This window comes from Mobula birostris, unplaced genomic scaffold (genome assembly GCF_030028105.1).
Source record: "Mobula birostris isolate sMobBir1 unplaced genomic scaffold, sMobBir1.hap1 scaffold_460, whole genome shotgun sequence".
In the NCBI taxonomy this organism is placed as follows: domain Eukaryota; kingdom Metazoa; phylum Chordata; class Chondrichthyes; order Myliobatiformes; family Myliobatidae; genus Mobula; species Mobula birostris.
Window position 1 is genome coordinate 213,385 of NW_027277715.1, and position 20,269 is coordinate 233,653.

The 20,269-nt window shown below is 44.9% G+C and overlaps 1 protein-coding gene across 2 annotated transcripts in view; it reads right to left on the reverse strand.

Moving 5' to 3' along the window:
- Positions 1-20,269, reverse strand: part of LOC140193231 (sarcoplasmic/endoplasmic reticulum calcium ATPase 1-like) — a 199,933-nt gene that overhangs the window by 132,107 nt on the left and 47,557 nt on the right. For both annotated transcript variants that reach the window (XM_072250625.1, XM_072250624.1), the window contains exon 3: positions 17,488-17,570. In XM_072250625.1, the coding sequence (XP_072106726.1) occupies positions 17,488-17,570 (83 nt within the window). The remainder of the gene's footprint in view (positions 1-17,487; positions 17,571-20,269) is intronic.

The window sequence follows — 20,269 nt, forward strand, 5'->3', positions numbered from 1 at the left end:
TGGTGAGTGCCATGTACCCCAGCCCAGTTCACGTACCTGAAGCTCATGTATGACTTGGGAGTCCTCACCTTTGACAGTCTGGGTGCTGCTATGGAAGTGGGTCAATCAGGCAACCTTTTGTAATGGCACCCATTGCCGCTACTATAGGCTGGTAATGGGCCTAGTCAACGTGTCGGATAGTAAACAGAACACCAATAAAGCAGGTGCCTCGCCCTCCATCATTTGTTATCCACAGCTGACACCTGACTCGTTGAGCGTTTCTAGTTTTTTACTGGTTTTGTTTCAGAGTTCCTGGAACTACCATTCTTTGCTTCTTTTTTCTGAACTGGGATGTTTTTTCTAAAAAAGTGCTGGAGCTGCACATGCCCAGAAGAGCAGAGAGTATTCTATCCTGCTCTCGATTTACAGAATACCTCAGAACCGGAGAAAAGTGAAAGGCGATACGAGTGGCAGTACGGCTTCAGGAGTAGCTGAACATTGAAGTTGAGCGCATGGACAACAACATGGCAGACGGAGTACTGGAAGATTGTGAATTTACCCAATTCAGTAGAAAAACAAATGCCAAGTACTTTTTTGACTGGGAAATTATGAGAGCAAAGAACAAACTGACCTTTATTGAATGAAGATCTATATACGAGAGCAGAGGTGGCATAGGCAGTTATACAGAGCCTTGGTGGGACCACAACACGTAGTGTGCACATTGGTTGTCTCAGTACCTGAACAAGATATTCTTGTAAAAGGCAAAGGTTCACCTTCCTGGGATGGCGAGTTTGTCATGCGAGGAGAGATTAAATGGATACTCACTCTATTTGAAGCTCTGAGGGTTAAGAATGGGGCAGACGATAGGAATCTTTTCCCCTTAGTGGTGAACAAAACTGGAGGGTAAAGGTTTAGGACGAAGGGAAAGAGACTGAGGGGATCGGAAGGTATTTTGCTCCACTCAGGCCAGTGAGTCACTGAGGGTGGTGGAAATAGTGTCACCAGCCAGCAATTAAGAGAGCACTGGAAAGGATGTGGGTCAGTGCAGGAAGATGGGAGCAGCAGGGATGGACGTTATGGATGCAGCAGGCTGAACAGCCTGTTGTTTCTGTGCTGCATAACTCAATTAGTGAGAGGTTAGAAAAGGAGAGATGACTCCATTAAAACACACAATCCTTGGAGGATTGGCATGGTTGATAAGTGGATGGCATTTCCCCCAATTAGAGGGTATAGCAATAGTTGTGTGTATAATGGGAGGATGAATACAGGGCCCTGGTGGAGGACTTTGTCAAATGGTACAAGCTGAATCATCTGCAACTCTACATAAGTAAGACAAGAGGGATGGTGGTGGACCTTAGGAAGACCAAGCCTGCACTATTCCCTGTTACTATTGATGGTGAGGACGTGGATGTGGTGAGGACCTACAAGTACCTGTGGAGTGCACCTGGATGACAGACTTGAGTGGAGCACCATCACAGAGGCTGTGTACAAGAAGGGCCAGAGTCACCTCTACTTCCTGAGGAGACGAAGGCCCTTTGGAGAATGCAGGCCTCTCCTTCACATGTTCTACTAGTCTGCTGTTGCCAGTACAATCTTCTATGCAGTGATGTGCTGGGGCAATGGCATCAACACGGGTGATGCCAAAAGGCTCAATAAACTGACTAGAAAGGCTGGCTCTGTTAAAGGAGTCAAATTGGACACAGTGGAGGTTGTTGTAGAACAAAGAGTCCTACAATTCTGGACAATGTTTCTCACCCTCTGCATGCCACCTTGGATGAACAGAGGAGCACTTTTAGTAATAGACTAAGACAACTGTGCTGCTCCAAAGAGCGTTATATGAGGTCATACTTACTCTCGGCCATTAGGCTCTATAATGAGTCAACTTATAGCCAGGGAAGTGATGACCCCCTCCTGTTAGACTGTTTGAGGTAACTTATTTTTTATTCTTTCTTCTCTTCTAATACTTGTATATCTGTGCACTTGTAATGTTACTGTTATTTTCTTCGGGATCAATAAAGTATCTGAAAATCTATCTACAGGGCAGGGACATGGTTTCACAACAATGAGTAGGAACCTTAGTACAGAGAGAGGAGGGAATGTTCCTCCTCTGAGGGTAGTAAATCTTGGGAACCCTCTAGCCTGGAAGGATTTGGAAGCTCAGACATCAACCGAGGAAAAGAGAGCTGGGCAGACATCTCTGTCTGTACGCTGAAGGGATATGGGGGCAGGCCCAGAAACGGGGCTACAGGAAGGAGTTCAGACATATTTGTTGAGTGGGACAGCAAGTGAGGGTCCAAATGCTTATGGCGGGATGGATGAGGCTGCAGAAGCCTTTGGACTGGACAAGACTGGCCCATACCCAAGGCTACTCTCAGCTCAGTTACAAGCTTCTCCTGACTTGTGTTCAGAATCATGTGCTACTTCCTGTAAAGCAACCCACTGTCTAGCACACTTCTATCCTCTCCCAGCACTACCTACATTCTACCAACAACCCCCTTCATAGTCAGGGGCAGCGGGGCAGAACTTCTTCCTGGCCGTGGGGAAAACCGGTAAGTGGACAGAGAGGGAAGGGGAAGAAAGGTCTTGAGTAGACAGCAGTTGCAGAGAATGTGAGGAGCAAGGAAGGTTCCCAGCACAAAAACTAGAACAAGCTAGGGAGGGCTACCAGACTCTGAGCTCACACATGGCCAGGGAAGCCGGAAAAACAAGGAAAGTTATCAGCCACAGGTTCTGCAAAAACAGGACTTGCTCAGAGGAGCTCTAAATCGGAAGAACACCCAGACTGGTTAGCTCTGCTCAGTCTGGTTTGCTGCCCTGTTTAATGGCCAAGAACTCCCTGACTGCATCAGAGAATAGTTCAGCACAGTTAACTTCCCGACTGCAGGAAGTGACAGTTTAGCATAGCCTGTGATGGGTTAACTCCCTGACCGCAGGAAGTGACAGTGTAGCACAGTGTGTGATGGGTTAACTCCCTGAATGCAGGAGGTGACAGTCTAGCATGGCCTGTGATGGGTTAATTCCCTAAATGTAGAAAATGACCAGTGCAGCATGGCCTGTGATGGGTTAACTCCAGCCATGTGCTGTCTCCACCTCAGTTTCCATAGATGCCACAAATGCTGCTCAGCTCAGATTTGCATGTTGCTTTATTGAGCCTAAATTTGCATAAAGGCAAAGTCACGCAACTGAGAACCATCTACATTGTCACAGCAACCAAGAGCTGCTACTTCAGTGACTGAAAGAAAATATGCTCTCACTGTGACGGGCTGCACACAATACTCCCCCCACCACCCCCCCCCCCCGCCTTCTCTCCCCTCAGATGATACATCACCTCCCTCCTGCATCTCCTCCCAGCCAACAGTCAAACAAATGTCACGACTTAAAAACCCATATACTGGTGATCAAAGGCAAATACATGCAGATCTACCTTGCTTTTCATCAATTTGCTTCTCATTTTTGTTTAACAAATCCTGCACTGATACAGATCTTATTCTAGTTCAGCACGTTTTATTTTAACAGCTTGCATCATCTCTTAACGCAGTGAAGGGTTCCAGCTCAACACATCTGTAAGAAAAGCAAACTTCTCAGTTCAGGGTCTGGCTGCAGGAGTTAATGAATTAAACCACCCTTTGACACACTGAGACCTGACCTAAAGGGCCAGACTGCTGACAGAACATACAATTGCAGGAAAGGGTATTACAGTAACACACTATGCCAAGACCCTACACAAAATTGCCCGTCCTACTTGGGGACAGGTTTTCAAACCTGTCTATTGTAACAAATTTGCATTTAGAACTCTTTATACTGCCAATGTGCCACGAGGAGAATTGTTAATTCAAACAGCTCAGAAACCATTGAGCAAGAAAGCCTGTCTAATGGAATTAGCTGTTGGCATGGGTGGGGGGTGGGGGTTGCAGCAGAGGAAACATGTGACAGCACCTTGCTCTTTCCTCATCCCCTAAAACTCTGCTGAAGTGAAACCTCCACTGCCCAGCCACTGCTGGGTCACCCTTTGCCGTGTTTTGGCTCGGCCTTCCAAACGACAGCCTGCAGTCTCTTTGCAGTTGCAACATCGGGACAAGGCATGCAGTTGCCTGAAAGGCCATGGGCAGTTTGAATGGTGGCTCTAAAGGCAGAGGTTGGGAGGGAGTGGTGATTCACTGCTTGGCTCAACAACAGTTAAAAACAGGTAACTGATCTTGTTTGATTATTAGCACAGTGATTGCTGATATCTAGAATCCCTCCCAGCACCACAGACTAAGGTGTTCTCCAAGTGCATCCACAATGGAGGTGAGATTAAGAAACTACCTCAAATATAAAACACAAAGTCCTGCCCATGATTACCCTCCTGGCTTCAGATCTCTTTGGCGGGTGCAGATCAATAACCTTGACACCAGACCTAACCAGTGGAAGACTTTCCCCCAAGGACTGCAATGGTTCAAGGTGACTTCCCATCATTGTCTAAACGACTGAATGCAGGCAACACACCAAAGTCCACATCCCCAGTAATAATACTGGAAGAAGCTTCCTTCAGTATCCATTCTGGTGTGGTGTTCATTGACTATTCAGAATTCTGATGGCAGAGTGGAAGACGCTGTTCCTTAGCCACTTGTGCCACCTCCCCAACAGTAGTAACAGAAGATGGCATGTCCCGTTTGTTGAGAGTCCCCGGTGATAGATGCTGCCTTGGAGGCACCTCCTCTTGAAGATTGAACTCAATGGTGTGGATTGTTGGGCCTGTGATGAAGCTGACTGAATATACAGCCCTTTGCAACCTCTTGTGATCCTGTACACTGGAGCCTCCACGTCAGGCTGTGATGCTACCAGTGAGAATGCTCTCCACTGTAGATCTGTAGAAATTTACCGGGTGTCTTTGGTATCATTCCAAATTTCCTCAAGCCAAGTAGAGCTACTGCTGTGCCTTCTTTGTGATTACATCAATGTGTTGGCCCAGGGAAGATCACCCTGTCCACCTCTATGAGGATGTGCGTGTTCTCCTGACTTCCTGAATCCACAATCATTTCCTTGGCCTTACTGATGTTGAGTGTTGCAACCTCACCACTCATTGGTATTTATGAAGGTGAAGTTGATAAGCCAACATGTAATGCAAAGAATTGTACATCTCAAGAACTGAATTTCAAACAAGGCCATGCATATCACCTTAACAAATGACTGCCAAACAGCAGATGGATACAGGAAGCATTAGCAGATTCCTTCTGTGAAGTTGTACATAGTAACAGACTTAAACAAAGCACAATCACATCTTATCTCAAGCTACAAAATCCAGTCAGGTTCACTGACTTCCACAGGACTCCTATCTAGTGATGGAGATCAAGGAATTCGAATGCCAACAGTTAAAATACTGGACAAGTACAATTGTAACGAATCCAAACAAGGAAACCATTGCACATAGTAAGGCACACAGCCTGTTCCACCATTTAATAATGACAGGCTGATTCGACTGTAACCTCAATTCCACATTCCCATCATCTACGTGCAGTAACCTAACCATATGCCTTAACAATATTCACCAGCTTTCTTTCTCTGAGGTTGGTGAGAGCAGAGTTCCAAAGACTCACAACCAGTGATAAAGCTTAATTTCACCCGTGTCTTAAGTGGGTCACCCCTTAGTTCTAGATTCTCCCACAAGAGGAAAGAGCCTCTTCACATCCACCATTTGGAGATTCCTCAGGATTGTGTATGCCTCAATCAACTCCCTTCTCACTCTAGCAGATACAAGCCTGTCCAACCTTTCCTCATAGTACAACACATACAACACACCCTTTCCAGCCTCAACACTCTGAACTGCTTTTCATACATTAATACATTTCCTTAAATAGAGAGACCAATACCAAGCATGTCATTCTAGATGTGGTCTCACCAATGCTCTCTAACTGAAACACAACCTTCCTACTTCAGTATTCAAGAACCCAGCAATAAACAAATTCTGTTAGCTATCCTAATTACTTGCTGTTCCTGCATTGCCTTTAGAGCCATGTACCAAGACACCTGTGTCTCGGGAGTTCAGCAGTCTCTCATCATTTACATAGAAATGCTTTATATTTTTTTCCGGCCGATGCGGACTATTTCACATTTCCCCTACACCATATTCCATTTACCAGATCTTTTCCCACTCTGTCACCTCTGTGTCCTTTTGCCGCCTCCGCAAGCCCTCTTTCCCTAGTTTTCCCTATTTTTTTCGTTGAAAGTACATTAAGCAATCATACAATGGCTGGCGTGGTAGCTCAGCAGTTAGCATAATATCGCTGCAGGCAAGTGACCTAGGCTTAATTCTGCGGCTGTCTGTAAGGAGTTTGTACATTATTCCTGTGACTGTATGCATTTCTTCTGGATGCTCTAGTTTTCTCCAACATTCCACAGACATATGGGTTAATAACTTAATTAGTCACATAAGCGTAATTGGGTGATGTGGTTTTACTGAACTGGAAGCTGTATAATTTGGTGATAGCATGCTGTATGTCCAAATAAATAAATACCTTCTACCACTTTCTGTTAGCCAGCTAATCTTACGAATGCCACCTCCCACACAATGAGCCATTACGATTATCTACACTTCCCCATACAGTGACACTTCATTCTGTTATTGCTACCCCAAAGTAGTCATGTGATGAAATGATCCACATCTATGCTTGCAAAATAAAGTTTTTAACAGTATATCACCACGTGATAATAGCAAACGAATTTACCAATATTGTCTTTGATGCAGCAAAATTCCGTCTGGAAATCTCAATCCATCTATCCATTCCCCCTTTATTCATAGCATGTTAGTTCATCAAAGAACTCCAATAGACTAGTCAAATAGAGTTTCACTTTCATGAAACCCTGCCATAACATCTTTCAATTATAACGTCTCATCATTCCCTCGTGGTTGATGTTAAGCCAACTTACAAGATAAACAGTTGTTAACTAAAGGCCTGAAGGAACTCTAGCAAGTGTCACCAAGTCTAATTCACTCAGTGCTGGATGCAAGAATGCATTTGATATTAGTGGCAGGACAAGCAACTAGTGAGGCACGTTACTAACCAAGGGGAAAGAATGAAGATTATCCTGCTTGTCTATCACATCCAGGTGGAAAACAGGCCACCTGTTTTTGGACCATTGTGGCTTCTGTTCTGTACTCCCAATTCCTGTCAATGCCCAACAGCCATGGAAGGTCCGTGAGGAGAGCGTCTGGGAAGAAGCTGTGACAACTGCTTGGGCTCTGGTTTAACCAGCGCGATGTCTGTCAAAGAGGCAGTGTTTCTTGCAGGTTTGAAGAGAGGCACTGAGTGGGGTTGTAACACTGAGCTGACATTATAACGCTGAGGGAAGAGCGTGAGTGAGGCGCAGTTGCCTCTTCCTCACACACAAGCAATATCTGAGAGCAACCATCAGCTCGTCCATTAATGGGGAGGGAGAAGAGGGTAGCAGTGGCAGCATTAAAAAACAGGGCTCAACAGACGGTGAATTAGCTGAGCTCAGAGATAACCTTAATGAAGCCCACAACAGCCAGAATGAGAGCAGTCCAGACAGTGCCCAGTGCTCTGTTATCACACCTCCTAATCAATTGCTTGAGACAGCTGTAGTCTATTAACAGAAGTGAAAGATAACGATAGCACTTACTATGAAAAAGAGCTTCCTCAAGGCTCTTGAACTTCACAATGCAAAATTGTTCAAACATTTTTTTTAAAACATATGCCAAGCGGTTACCCCAGTTGAAAAGAGCACCATCATAGCGGAGGAAGGTAACAAACCAGTCTTTCTAATAATCCTTGCAAACTAAAATGCTGTTGATCAGGGTTAATTAATATTGTACCCTCTATGTCCTTTAGGAGTGCAGGCGTGTTATGAAGTGAGGAGACTTGGCAAGATTCACAGTAGGGTAGTAATTAGCGTAACACATCAGCTCGTCAGCGGACTGGGCTCATTTCTAGCCACTGTCAGGAAGGGGTTTGGATGTTCTCCCTGTGACTGTGTGCGTTTCTTCCAGCTCCTCCAATTTCCTCCCACATTCCAAAGACGTATGGGTTAGTAGGTTCATTGTTCATGTGGGTAATTGTGTGGCGCCGGTAGGTGCGTGTTACCGTGCCGTATCTCTAAATAAAAAATAAATTGATTATACACACACACACACATAACCTGTTTTCAGCGATGTTGTTGGGGGCAAACTGTGGCCGAGTGGAGCAGCAGTTAGAGCTGCTGTCTCAAAGTGCCAGAAAGCCAGGTTCAATCCTCGCCGGTGTGATTTCTGCCTACAGCACAGACACGCTGGCTGGTGTGTTCACTGGCTACAACGCAGTGCGTGGTGACTGGTAGGGTGCGTCTGGGATGAGTGTCAGGCTGGAGTGAATGGGTGGTTAGAGGCTGGCACAGGTTCAGTGGGCTGAATGAGCTACGACTCTACGAAAAGTCATCCCAGCTCTTTGAAAAGTGCCAGAGAACTTTAACTTCACTCAAGTGGAGAAGCCTTTGTCTTAATCCCATCAGTAAGACTGATAGTTTAGGGAGGTTTGGTATGTCACTACAGACTCCTGTACCATGGAGAGCATTCTGACTGGTTGCATCACTGTCTGGTACGCGGACAGAGTTACAAACTCAGCCAGCTTCATCAAGGCCACTAGCCTCCCCAGCATCGATAATATCTTCAAAAGGTGTTGCCCTAAGGCAGCACCCATCATGAAGGCCTAACTATCCAGCCACGCCTTCTTCTCATTTCTACCACCAGGGAGATGGTACAGGAGTCTGAAACACACAGACTCAAAACTTTAGCAACAGATTATCAGCTCTGCCATTAGATTTCTGAGTTTTGTGACCACTACTTCACTATTTTGTTCTCTTTTTGCACTATTTTCTTTATATATTCTTACTGTAATTTATAGTAGTGTTAGCCTTGCACTGTACTGCTGCCTGCCCCACAACAAGTTCCACGACACATCACTGATAATAGACCTGATTCTGATTCTGACATCTCTGACACTGTATCACCGACTGTAGAGCATGGCGGATGGTCTGATGCTCAGTCTCTGAAAAGGAACTGAGAGCCCACAGTGTGAAATACATCCGTACAGGATCTGGCACTGAATTGAAAGGGGCGAATCAGATCTGGGCTGATTATTCTGCTGTTTAGAAGGTGCCAAGCTCATTTCATACACAAGCTTCATCATTAGTAGTTGTTCATCGCGTTAGCCCTGACTGAAGGGACAATGCGTCACTACACAAGTTTTACCATTGCCTCTCAAACTCCCCTCCACAAGGGAACAGTCACAGTGCACCAATCACCATCTAACTATGCTTCAGTCCTCACAACATGGCCCACAGAACCTTCAGGGTCAAGGTAGCTTTATGATGCATGGTACCAGAATTCAAACTGCTCGAGACATGCTCAAACCAACACTGAGCTGAACCAAAACATCCTTCCTCCATTCCTCAGCCCCTGCGAGAGAATCCCATTTAATGATGTGTGTGCAAGGACACCCATACCACCCTGCAGCCACTCATCTCCCAGTTGAACTGTACTCTTGAATCCCAAGCTGATGTCATTGCACCCACCCACCCCCAACCTGAATTCCATCCGCGGCCCAGATGGCCACTCCGTCCATCATACCTGCCCCCCCCCCCCCCCGAAAATCATCCTTCTGCCTCTCCATAGATGAGGACTCCCAATGTCTGATTCCAGGACAGGTATGACAGGCTGGACGACAACCAAGCCACTGCAGGAAATCCAAAAGAGATCACTAGAAATGCTCCAGTTGAGGATCATTGCAATTGAAAGACGGGTTATTTTTCCTTCTTGATGGATGTTGCCCAAGCTGCCAGATATTTGCCATATTTTCTGATCCATGTCAGGAGCTATTTCAGGATTAGGGAAAGGTGGGGTGGCAAATGAGGGCTGGGGGGCAAAATTAATTTCAGCAATGAGTTGGAAGGAGAATTACACTTAATCATCAGTATAATGAAGCATTAACCATGAATCAGATTACGAGGGAGGTCATAGTTCTTACAAACAATGGAGGGAAGAATGTGGATTAGTGTGGTCTCCACAGGTAGATAGCACAAATACAGCAGGGTTAGTAAACAAAGAACCTGAGGAATTCTTTGTAGAGGGTGTGGTGTGGATATGGAAGTCACTGGCATGTGTAGCAATTAGATCCGATGACATTGATGTGGTTATGAGGAAGCTTGGCATACAATGAGTTCTGCAGTAGTAAGGAGCAGTGTGAGCACAGACACAAGGAGGGGCACCTCACTGATTAACAGGTCACCACTGCAGAAACACCTTTTGACAACAGCTCCATAAAAGCTTTGCAATAGTGCCCTCGGAGTGCACAGGGGCTATTAACTCTTACTTTGCTAATGCATTATGTGAGAGATGGGGATCAGGACTAAACAATGAAATGGGATGAAAAGATAGGGCAAGGAGGATCTTTCCAGAGAATTTTTGGGTGATAATTTGCTTCTTGGCCTGATTCATCTATGTTCCATTCTACGAGTCTCTTAAGTGTCTCTAATATACCTGCGTCTACTACCGTCCCCAGCAGTGAATTCCATTCACTTACCACACACAGCAACAAGAACTACCTCTGAGATTCCCCCTATACACTCCTCCAAATACCTTAAAGTTATGAGCCCCCGTATTAGGCATTTCCACCATGGGAAGAAGAAAGTCTCTGGCTGTCTACTCTTTCTATGCCTCTTATTTCGTACATTTCTATCAAGTCACATCTCATCCTCCTCCTCTTCAAAAACAAAAGCCAAAGCTTGCACCAACCCATCCTCGCAAGACTTGCTCTCTAATCTAGGCAGCACCTTGGTAGATCTCCTCTGCACCTTCTCGAAAGCTTACACATCCTTCCTACAATGAGGTGACGAAAACTGAGCACAATACTCCAAGTGTGGTCTAACCAGGGTTTTGTAGAGCTGCACCATTACCTTGGGGTACTGAGTTCAAGAGCCACAACTAATGAAGGCCAACACACCATACACCTTCGTCACAATCCAATCAACTTGTTCTACAACTCTGAGGGATCAATATATGTGGACCCCAAGACCCCTCTGTTCCTACCCACTGCTAATAATGCTGCCATTAACCCTGTGCTCTGCCTTCAAGTTCTACCTTCTAAAGTGAGCCACATCACACTTTTTCAGATTGAACTCCATCTGCCACTTATCAGCTCTACACTCTGTCAATGTCCTATCATAACCTAGGACAAACTTCTATACTATTCACAACATCACCAACCTCCATGTCATCTGCAAACAGTGAGCCTTTGTGCAGAAAGGTATATTATTTGCATACCTGCAGCTACAAGTACAATGCTCCAGTTATCAGTCAATTTTTTCCTGCTGCCGTACTTGGCGAACTCACCTACGGTCAATTAGGTAAATGCACTGCCTACCAATCACTAGCAAGACCCAGAGCTGCTGGTGACATTTGTTTACATTAGTGCTTCTGACTTGGAGCTGAACAGTGTCTTTGACTTGAAACTATGGATAAGTCTACTTGGGAGGAGATATAGGAAAACAAACCACGTGGGTACATTGTATTCAGACGGCCAGCCAATGCCAATGACCCAAATTCCTACATAGAAATGTATCAGTTGGAGGCCTTTCACCACCAATCAAACTGTCCAGAACCAGTCAGGATAACTCCGAGCCAAGGGTCTACAATGTTTGTTAAATTCATTTGACCACATCTTGCTTGCATCAGTTCTTTGAAAGAGTCATGTAATTAGTGCCTGATTATTACCAAAACTCTGAAAATGTTTCTCAATATCCCAGTCAAAACTTACAAGTCATTATGCTTCCTCTATCCCTTTCAGGAGATGCATCACACATCACAATAATCCACTGCTTAAAAAATAAAATGTTGCTGATCACTTCTTTCATTTATTACTTTCAATATTGGACTTCTGCTTATTGGCTTTAATATTGCTGGAAACAGTTTCTGAAACTACAACACTTCTGTCTAGCTCTCCTGGACCTTCTCTGCTGGAACCAATGTCCATAATTTTTCTTTCTAACAGGTGACTCTCACAGACACAGTTAAATCTAAATCCCTGGAACATGTGAGTGTAGCTGAGTCACATCTGTGCCAATGAACATTTGCTCCTCAAACTCCCACACAGCTCCACCTGGTAACTCTGTACAAGCTTCCATTGTTTGCTTCCTCTGACAAAAAGTGCTATTCATCTCAACTCTCCCCATTCACGAAAGGTTTAGTTTCTTATCAGTCTTGGATTTAAGTTTCTCTTGATTCCACCAATTGATTTTTCTCTATTTATAGCCGGCCACCAGTTCCCCACATGTTCTCATATCCCTTTGTAGCTCTACTGTCTACAGCAAATCACCCACGCTTCTGCTAAGGGTACATCTCAGGACTGTTCAGTGATTCCTGTTGGCTACAATCTCCCTGTTCTGGCATCATCCTTGCTAATATTGTCACTCCAGACTGGAGAGAAAAAAAGGACTGGCATTCAAGTGCAACAATCAATAATGCTCTTGGGTGAAGAGAGTTTGTAGTACCCAGCAATCTCCAAAAACAAGGTCAGTGAGAAGACATGGACTAAAGCTGGAGCTTGAAACCACTAATGAAAGCCCAGTTCCCCAGCCTCCAGCAGGCTCCCAAGAAGTAAATAACCGTTTTCAACTGGTGAATGTTGATGAATTCCAAGTGTCTGTCAGTCTTCTGCATGACAACAAGAATTCTGCAGATGCTGGAAATTCAAGCAACACACATCAAAGTTGCTGGTGAACGCAACAGGCCAGGCAGCATCTCTAGGAAGAGGTACAGTCGACGTTTCAGGCCGAGTCCCTTCGTCAGGACTAACTGAAGGAAGAGTTAGTAAGAGATTTGAAAGTTAGAGGGGGAGGGGGAGATCCAAAATGATAGCAGAAGGCAGGAGAGGGAGGGATGGAGCCAAGAGCTGGACAGGTGATTGGCAAAAGGAGATACGAGAGGATCATGGGACAGGAGGTCCGGGAAGAAAGACAAGGGGGGGGGGGACCCAGAAGATGGGCAAGGGGTATATTCAGAGGGACAGAAGGAGAAAAAGGAGAGTGAGAAAAAGAATGTGTGTATAAAAATAAGTAACAGATGGGGTACGAGGGGGAGGTGGGGCATTAGCGGAAGTTAGAGAAGTCAATGTTCATGCCATCAGGTTGGAGGCTACCCAGACGGAATATAAGGTGTTGTTCCTCCAACCTGAGTGTGGCTTCATCTTTACAGTAGAGGAGGCCGTGGATAGACATGTCAGAATGGGAATGGGATGTGGAATTAAAATGTGTGGCCACTGGGAGATCCTGCTTTCTCTGGCGGACAGAGCGTAGGTGTTCAGCAAAGCGGTCTCCCAGTCTGTGTCGGGTCTCACCAATATATAAAAGGCCACATCGGGAGCACCGGACGCAGTATATCACCCCAGCCGACTCACAGGTGAAGTGTCGCCTCACCTGGAAGGACTGTTTGGGGCCCTGAATGGTGGTAAGGGAGGAAGTGTAAGGGCACGTGTAGCACTTGCTCCGCTTACAAGGATAAGTGCCAGGAGGGAGATCAGTGGGGAGGGATGGGGGGGACGAATGTACAAGGGAGTCGCGTAGGGAGCGATACCTGTGGAAAGCAGAGGGGGGGGGGAGGGAAAGATGTGCTTCTGTATGAAATGGCTTACCTAACATTCCAGTATGTATTGCACTACAAGACAAAAACACAGCACACAGAACAAATGAGACAACCAAAGGCCATCAGAACAGTTCGTAGCCAAACCTTGAACTGGCAGAGTGAGTGAGTGGGTACCATCTAGTATATTGCTGAACAACGAGCCTCTGTAGCTGGTAAGAGATAATTATCATTGCACTTTGCATCTTAATTGGAAGATAAAAAGAGTTTTCAAACATCTTCATTGCATATTTTCCAGACAATTAAAAGTGAGAATTTAAGATTCTAATATGAAGGAGTAGAAAGGCAAAGTTATCAGAGGAAAGAGACTGCATTATCACAACAACCAATAAACACCAACTGCTGCTGGATTGGAGAATGCAGAAAACGATAAGACATAGGAGCAGAATCAGTCCGCTGAGCCTGTTGAGTCTGGTTCACCATGGTTGATTAATTATCCCTCTCAACTTCATTTTCCAGCCTTCTTCCCATAATCTTTGATGGCCTGACGAACGAAGAACCCATCAACCTCTGCTTTAAATATACGCAGTGACCTGGCCTCCACAGCTGTCTGTGGAAATGAATTCTACAGAGTCACCACCCTCTGGCTAAAGAAATTCCTTCTCATTTCCGTTCTAAATAGACGTTCCTCTATTCTGAGGCTGAGCCCTTGGTCCTAGACTCGCTCACTACAGGAAACACCCTCTCCACATCCACTCAATATTCAATAGGTTTCAATGAGATGCCTCCTTGTTCTTCTAAACTCCAATGAGTACAGGCCCAGAGACATCACACAATATTCATTTAGCTAGGATCTGACAAATAGACCAAGACTAGCCTCTCCATTCTGGCCAGTCCATCACCAATGTCCTTCAGAATTAATGACATCATAGGACAGGTTTCTCTCCCCTCAGCCTGTCTCCTGCAAGCTATGCCTGGCTACGTGTCCTTCCTTGATGGCCTCCTGCTGTCGAGTGATAGGGTTCAGGGTGTTGGCATAACACCACAACCCAGCAGTGCGGAGATGGTGGGTCCTGATTCACACAAAACAGATTCCACTACCAAATTCAATAAACCTGGTCATTTGCAGGCAGGCACAAGAAGAAAAAAACAAATGCCTAATCAACCTGGTTCATTACAGGAAAAGAGCCCGTCATCACTACCATCCACACAAACTGTCTGGCCACTCCACTGCTTAGTTCATACAAAAAAAAATCAAACCTCATCAGTCACCCAATTCAACCAGACCAAGTCTGCAGCATTCAGGTGCACCAGGACCTTCAACCAGCCACAAAGCACAGATGCCGAGCAGTTCAATAGAACCTCCAGGGTTCAGCTGGTGACCAGGGGTTACAAAAGGGCTTCGATATATACAAGCAGACGCAAGGGGAGGTGACTTACCCCATTCAGATATCTGCAGTTTTCTCTTCAAATCAAATATCACCCTCAACATTGGGAAAAACAGGCCACTTCAAATAAGGGTTACCAAATAAAATTTGACTGCATAACCAAAAGCTTACTGTTTCATTCACAAAGGGCAAAAAGCAGCCCCTTGCCCCATCATGTCTATGTACACCACTTTCACCAAATCCTGGATTCTTCCCACATTTCGAGCAGGTTCCTCCAGGTTCCAGGTGGCAAGTTACAGTGGCCAATTAATCTACCAATGCACGCATCTTTATTGCTTAGTTAATCAGCAATTTTTTTTTTGTTTGGATGCAAAGAATTGAGGACATTACTGGCTTCAGTGCTTGCTTTTAATGAGATGGGAGGATGAGACAAGGAACAGAAGGTCCTGACTTTGGAAACTAAGGGAAGTGAGATGCCACAAGCCCACACTCATACTGGAGACACAAGAAAGACCCCAGATGTTGGAATCTGGAGCAACGCACAGAGATGCTGGATGAACTCAGCAGGTTATCTGGACATCTCCCTCTTTCTTTCCAATCCCGATGGAAGCATAATCTATTTCTCTCTAAAAATGCAGCTGAATCTTTCCAGTGCCTTTGTGTGGCATCCCTGTTGTTGTTTGAAGATACTGTAGTCACTCTCTGGTCTTTTGCTGCCAATCTGTACGAAGCGTAGCTCTCCCAAATATTCCCTCAAACACACATCATGCTGTGATATAATTCTGACGTTCACAAGGTTTAAATTATTTAATAGGGAAGATGGCAAGAGTTCACAGTACAATGACTGTGGCCTTAATATTAGAATCAAATGGTTTGCAGGAACTTTGGAGAAAATTTGTTCTATCTGGAGCTCTTACTCAGTGTAACCAGGCTTGATTTCCAAATGAAATAACTGAGTTTTTGCTACCCAAGGCTCTTGTGGCTTATAGAACTGAGTTAGGTAAACAGAATAGAAATTGGTGGGATCTCTATTGTGGCAGTTTTAACAGCTGCTTGGAATTAATGCATCATCTGGAAATGTGGAGGCTGTGGGAAGCTGCTGAGACCACTGGTGATCCACTTGATCAGGCGAGCTCCACAATCCTTGAGGAAACAGAAATCTACAAGTAATTGAAGCGGAAGGGAGGTTTCAGGTCTACAGTCCACAAACTGGCCTCAATTACTTTTATTTCTGCTTGACCAGCAAGATCAGTGTACTTAAGTCACCCACACAGGTTGATTGGGTGGTTAGGGCGGCATAATACGTAAGCCTTTATTAGTCAAGCCATTGAGCTCAGAAGTTAGGAAGTTTTATAAAACTTGTCAGGCCACATTTGGATATCGCATAAAGTTCTGGTCGCTCCATCGCAGGGAGGATGTAGAGGCTTTAGAGAGGGTGCAGAAGAGGTTTGCCAGGATTAGAGAGCACGTGTTAAAAGGAGAGATTGGACAAACCTGGATTGTTTGCTCTGGAGTGGTGGAGGCTGATGGGATATCTGATAGAGTTTTATAAGATTTTGAGACACACAGATAGAATAGACAGTATCTTTTTCCCCACGGTTGAAATGTCCAATATCAGAGGAGGTATATTTCAAATGAGATGTGAGGAGCCAGTTTTTTTTTTAAATACACAGAGAGTGGCGGGTGCCTGGAATTCACAGCCTGGGGTGGTAGTAGAGGCAGGTACATTAGAGACTTCTAGATAGGCACACGAATGTGAGGGAAATGGAAGGATGTGGATATTGGTTAGGTAGACGGGGCATTTAGTTGGCCTTTTGAATACTAATTGAATTGATTCGACACAGTATTGTGGGCTTGTTCCAGAGCTGTACTGTTCTATGCTCTATGTACTCTGCTAGGGAGGACATGCGGACATAGAGCACATTCTCTAGGAGCACAGATCCAAGGCTTAGTAGAACATGGCTATCTGTAGGACATGCTTATTCCTCATATCTGTTTAACGGACTTCCCTGAAGCTGGAAGTACATTTTGCAAGCTGATCTTCCCAGGGTAATAGACATGCTTTTACAAATGCAGCTTCTAACTTCAGTCATGTTCTTTAAATAACAAAGCAAGATGCAACACGATAAAGGCAGAACAAAAGCCCAGGCAATGAAGCTCGTGTCCTGTTCTATGTGTCAAGCAACAGTTCCTTCTTTCTCATGAACCTCAGGACATTTTCTCATAACCCCAAGGTCCCTTCTAGGATCTTGTCCTTTGAATTTAGTTTAAAATTTTGTTGCTTAGTTAACCATTTCAAACACACAGTAACCTTTTTAAAATTCCAGCAAAAAAAAAGTCAAATCAGCTCCCAATGAACGGACAAGGAATGGGGTCAGGTATCCTGTGGAGTGAGCACTCCAGTGTTCACGTCAGGTGTCTTTGAAATAGGAAGAGGAAAGGAAGGCTATGGAATAGGCAGCAATCCGACCGTATCTCAGTAACACAACACATCCGATTATGGAAACTACTTACAAATGAGACACAGGCAGCCAGCAACAGGATCCGCACCAGAAGCTCCTCAAACTGCTCCAACACAAGTTCCCATAGGGACTTCCCTAGAAAACAGACAAGCATCATCAGTTTTATCTGGCACAGGCAAGTAAACTGACTCACTGTGGAATCTTTCAGATAAATACACTTCAAATGATGAAACTCAGAAATGATCCGATATCAGCCGGCCGAAGAGTCTGATGACTTGGGAGAGAACAAAAAGTTATTGGCAAGAGTGCAGGTCTGAACAGTTGGAGCACATTAGTTGAGGCAACTAAATACACCTCTTCACTAAAAACCACAAAATAGAAGGGGCTATTGGAGTGAGCAGTCCCGCTTAAGCCTTATATAGACATATCACTGCAGGTAACTATGCAGCTTTCCTCTGAATAGTGAAATTAAATCTACCTCCACTAATCCCCCTCACTGCACTCAAGTCCTAACCACTCAATGTCAGCAAGACCAAGGAAATGATTGTAGACTTCAGGAGAGAGACACCAGAGGTCTATGAGCCAGTCCTCATCAGAGAATCGGCAACTAAACTGGGTGCTACTATTTCAGAGGATCTGCCCTGGATCCAGCACGCAAATACAATCACGAAGAAAGCACGGCAGCACCTCTACTTCCTTCAGGAGATTTGGCATGTCATCTAAAACTTTGAGAAACTATAGTGGTGTAGTGGAGAGTGTAGTGATGGGCAGCATCGTGGCCTGGCATGGAAACACCAACTGAACGGAAAATCCTACAAAAGGTAGTGGATTCAGCCCAGTACATCAAGGGTAAGGCCCTCCCCATTACTGAGCACACCTACTTGAAACACTGTGGTGGGAATGCAGCATCCATTGTCAGAGATCACCGCCACCCGAGCCATGATCTGTTCTTGCTGCTGGCATCAGGTCGAAGGTACAGGAGCCTCAGGACTTGCACCACCAGGTTCAAGAACAGTTATCAATCTGTCATCGTTTATCAAATAGTTATTTATCCCAATCATCAGGCTCTTGAAAAAAAACTGATAACTACACTCAACACACAAAATGCTGGAGGAGCTCAGCAGGCCAGGCAGCATCTATGGAAAAGAGTGCAGTCGATGTTTCAGGCCGAGACCCTTCAGTAGAACTGAAGGGTTTCGGCCCAAAAAGTCAACTGTACTCTTTTCCATAGATGCTGTCTGGCCTGCTGACTTCCTCCAGCGTTTTGTGTGTGTGTGTGTGCGTGTGTGTGCGTGTGCGTGTGTGTGTGTGTGTGTGTGTGTGTGTGTGTGTGTGTGTGTGTGTGTGTGTGTGTGTGTGTTGCTTGGATTTCCAGCATCTGCAGATTTTCTCTTGTTTGTGAAAACTTCATTCGCTTGGCCATCCATTGAGATGTTCCCACAGCTAATGATCTCACTTTAAGGACTCTATTTCATTACCTCATGTTGTCATTATTTATTGCTATTTATTTATATTCACTTTTGCACAGTCTGTTGTCTTCTGCACTCTGGTTGACCTTTCACTGACCCTGCTATTCCATAGACTTGCTGAGGCTGTCAGTATGGAATTGAATCTCAGGGCTGTATATGGTGACAGATATGCATCTTGCTAGCAAAATTTACTTTGAACTCATGTGTTTCTTTAAACCGTTGGTTCTTCTACAGATCACCTTCATTCTATGTTCCAGACTTCTTCACTCCTCCACTAATGGAAAGTTTCTCTCCATCTACTCTGTCTATGATCTTTAAATCCCCTAACCAGATCCCCTCAAACCTTCTCTGCGCCAAGGAGAGAAGCCCCAGCTTCTGTCTGTCCACACAACTGCAGTTCCTCCTTGTATCATCTCAAACCTTCTCTGCACCAAGGAGAGTAACCCCAGCCTCTGTCTGTCCACACATCTGCAGTTCCTCATTAAAGTTATCTCTTCTGTAACCTCTCTAAAGGTTTTACATTTTTTCCAGAAGTACAGACAACATTTTCCATTCTATAGCTCAATTTATAAAGCAGAGGATCTTGTCCTCTTTTTAACCACTTTCTCAACTTCCCCTGTCACTGTGAGTGAACTATGCACTAGGAATTGTATCCTGTCACCTCTTCTAGACCCCTGGTCCTCAAGAAACACACCTATGCTGGCAGATATTTTGAAGACTCTGACCAGGCTCACTGCAATTTCCATCTCCTCTACAGAACAACCCCCATGGACCAGGTAGTTTGTTCAGTCAGTGATCTCTTCTATTAAAGACTCCCTCATAACAGTGATCCAGCAATACTTGCTAGAAGACCATGCAAAGAGTGACAAGTTTGGAGGTGCAGCCACTTTGATCACCGTTCACACTGGACAACTCACTGAGGGAGGGCAGTGATTGGGGACATCAGTCTGCCACTGGAGGGAGGAGGCATTTAAGAGAATGTTAGACTAATGTAAGAGTGCTTTGTACAAAGTGCAACCTCCAATCAGAGCTGACCAAAAGTTTAAAGATCCTCAGGTTCAGATGTTTACTGCACTCCTCTGACACTCATTGGGCCCCACTTCCCACACTCCTTTTAATCTCACCTGGCTCTGATTCTTCCCTGCTCCCTCTAAACTAATTATGTTCACTGAAATGTTACCTTGTAGAACCTTAAAGAAAATACTGAGTGTGTTTGATGATTAATAAAATAACATCTGATAGCCTGTAAAATCTGCTAGTCCCCAGCATACCAGAATAACAAGTTTTTATGGCATCTCTCAACAGCAACACTGGATGGTGCAATGATAGCATAACTGAAGTTCTTTCTCTCTCTCTGTCTCCCCT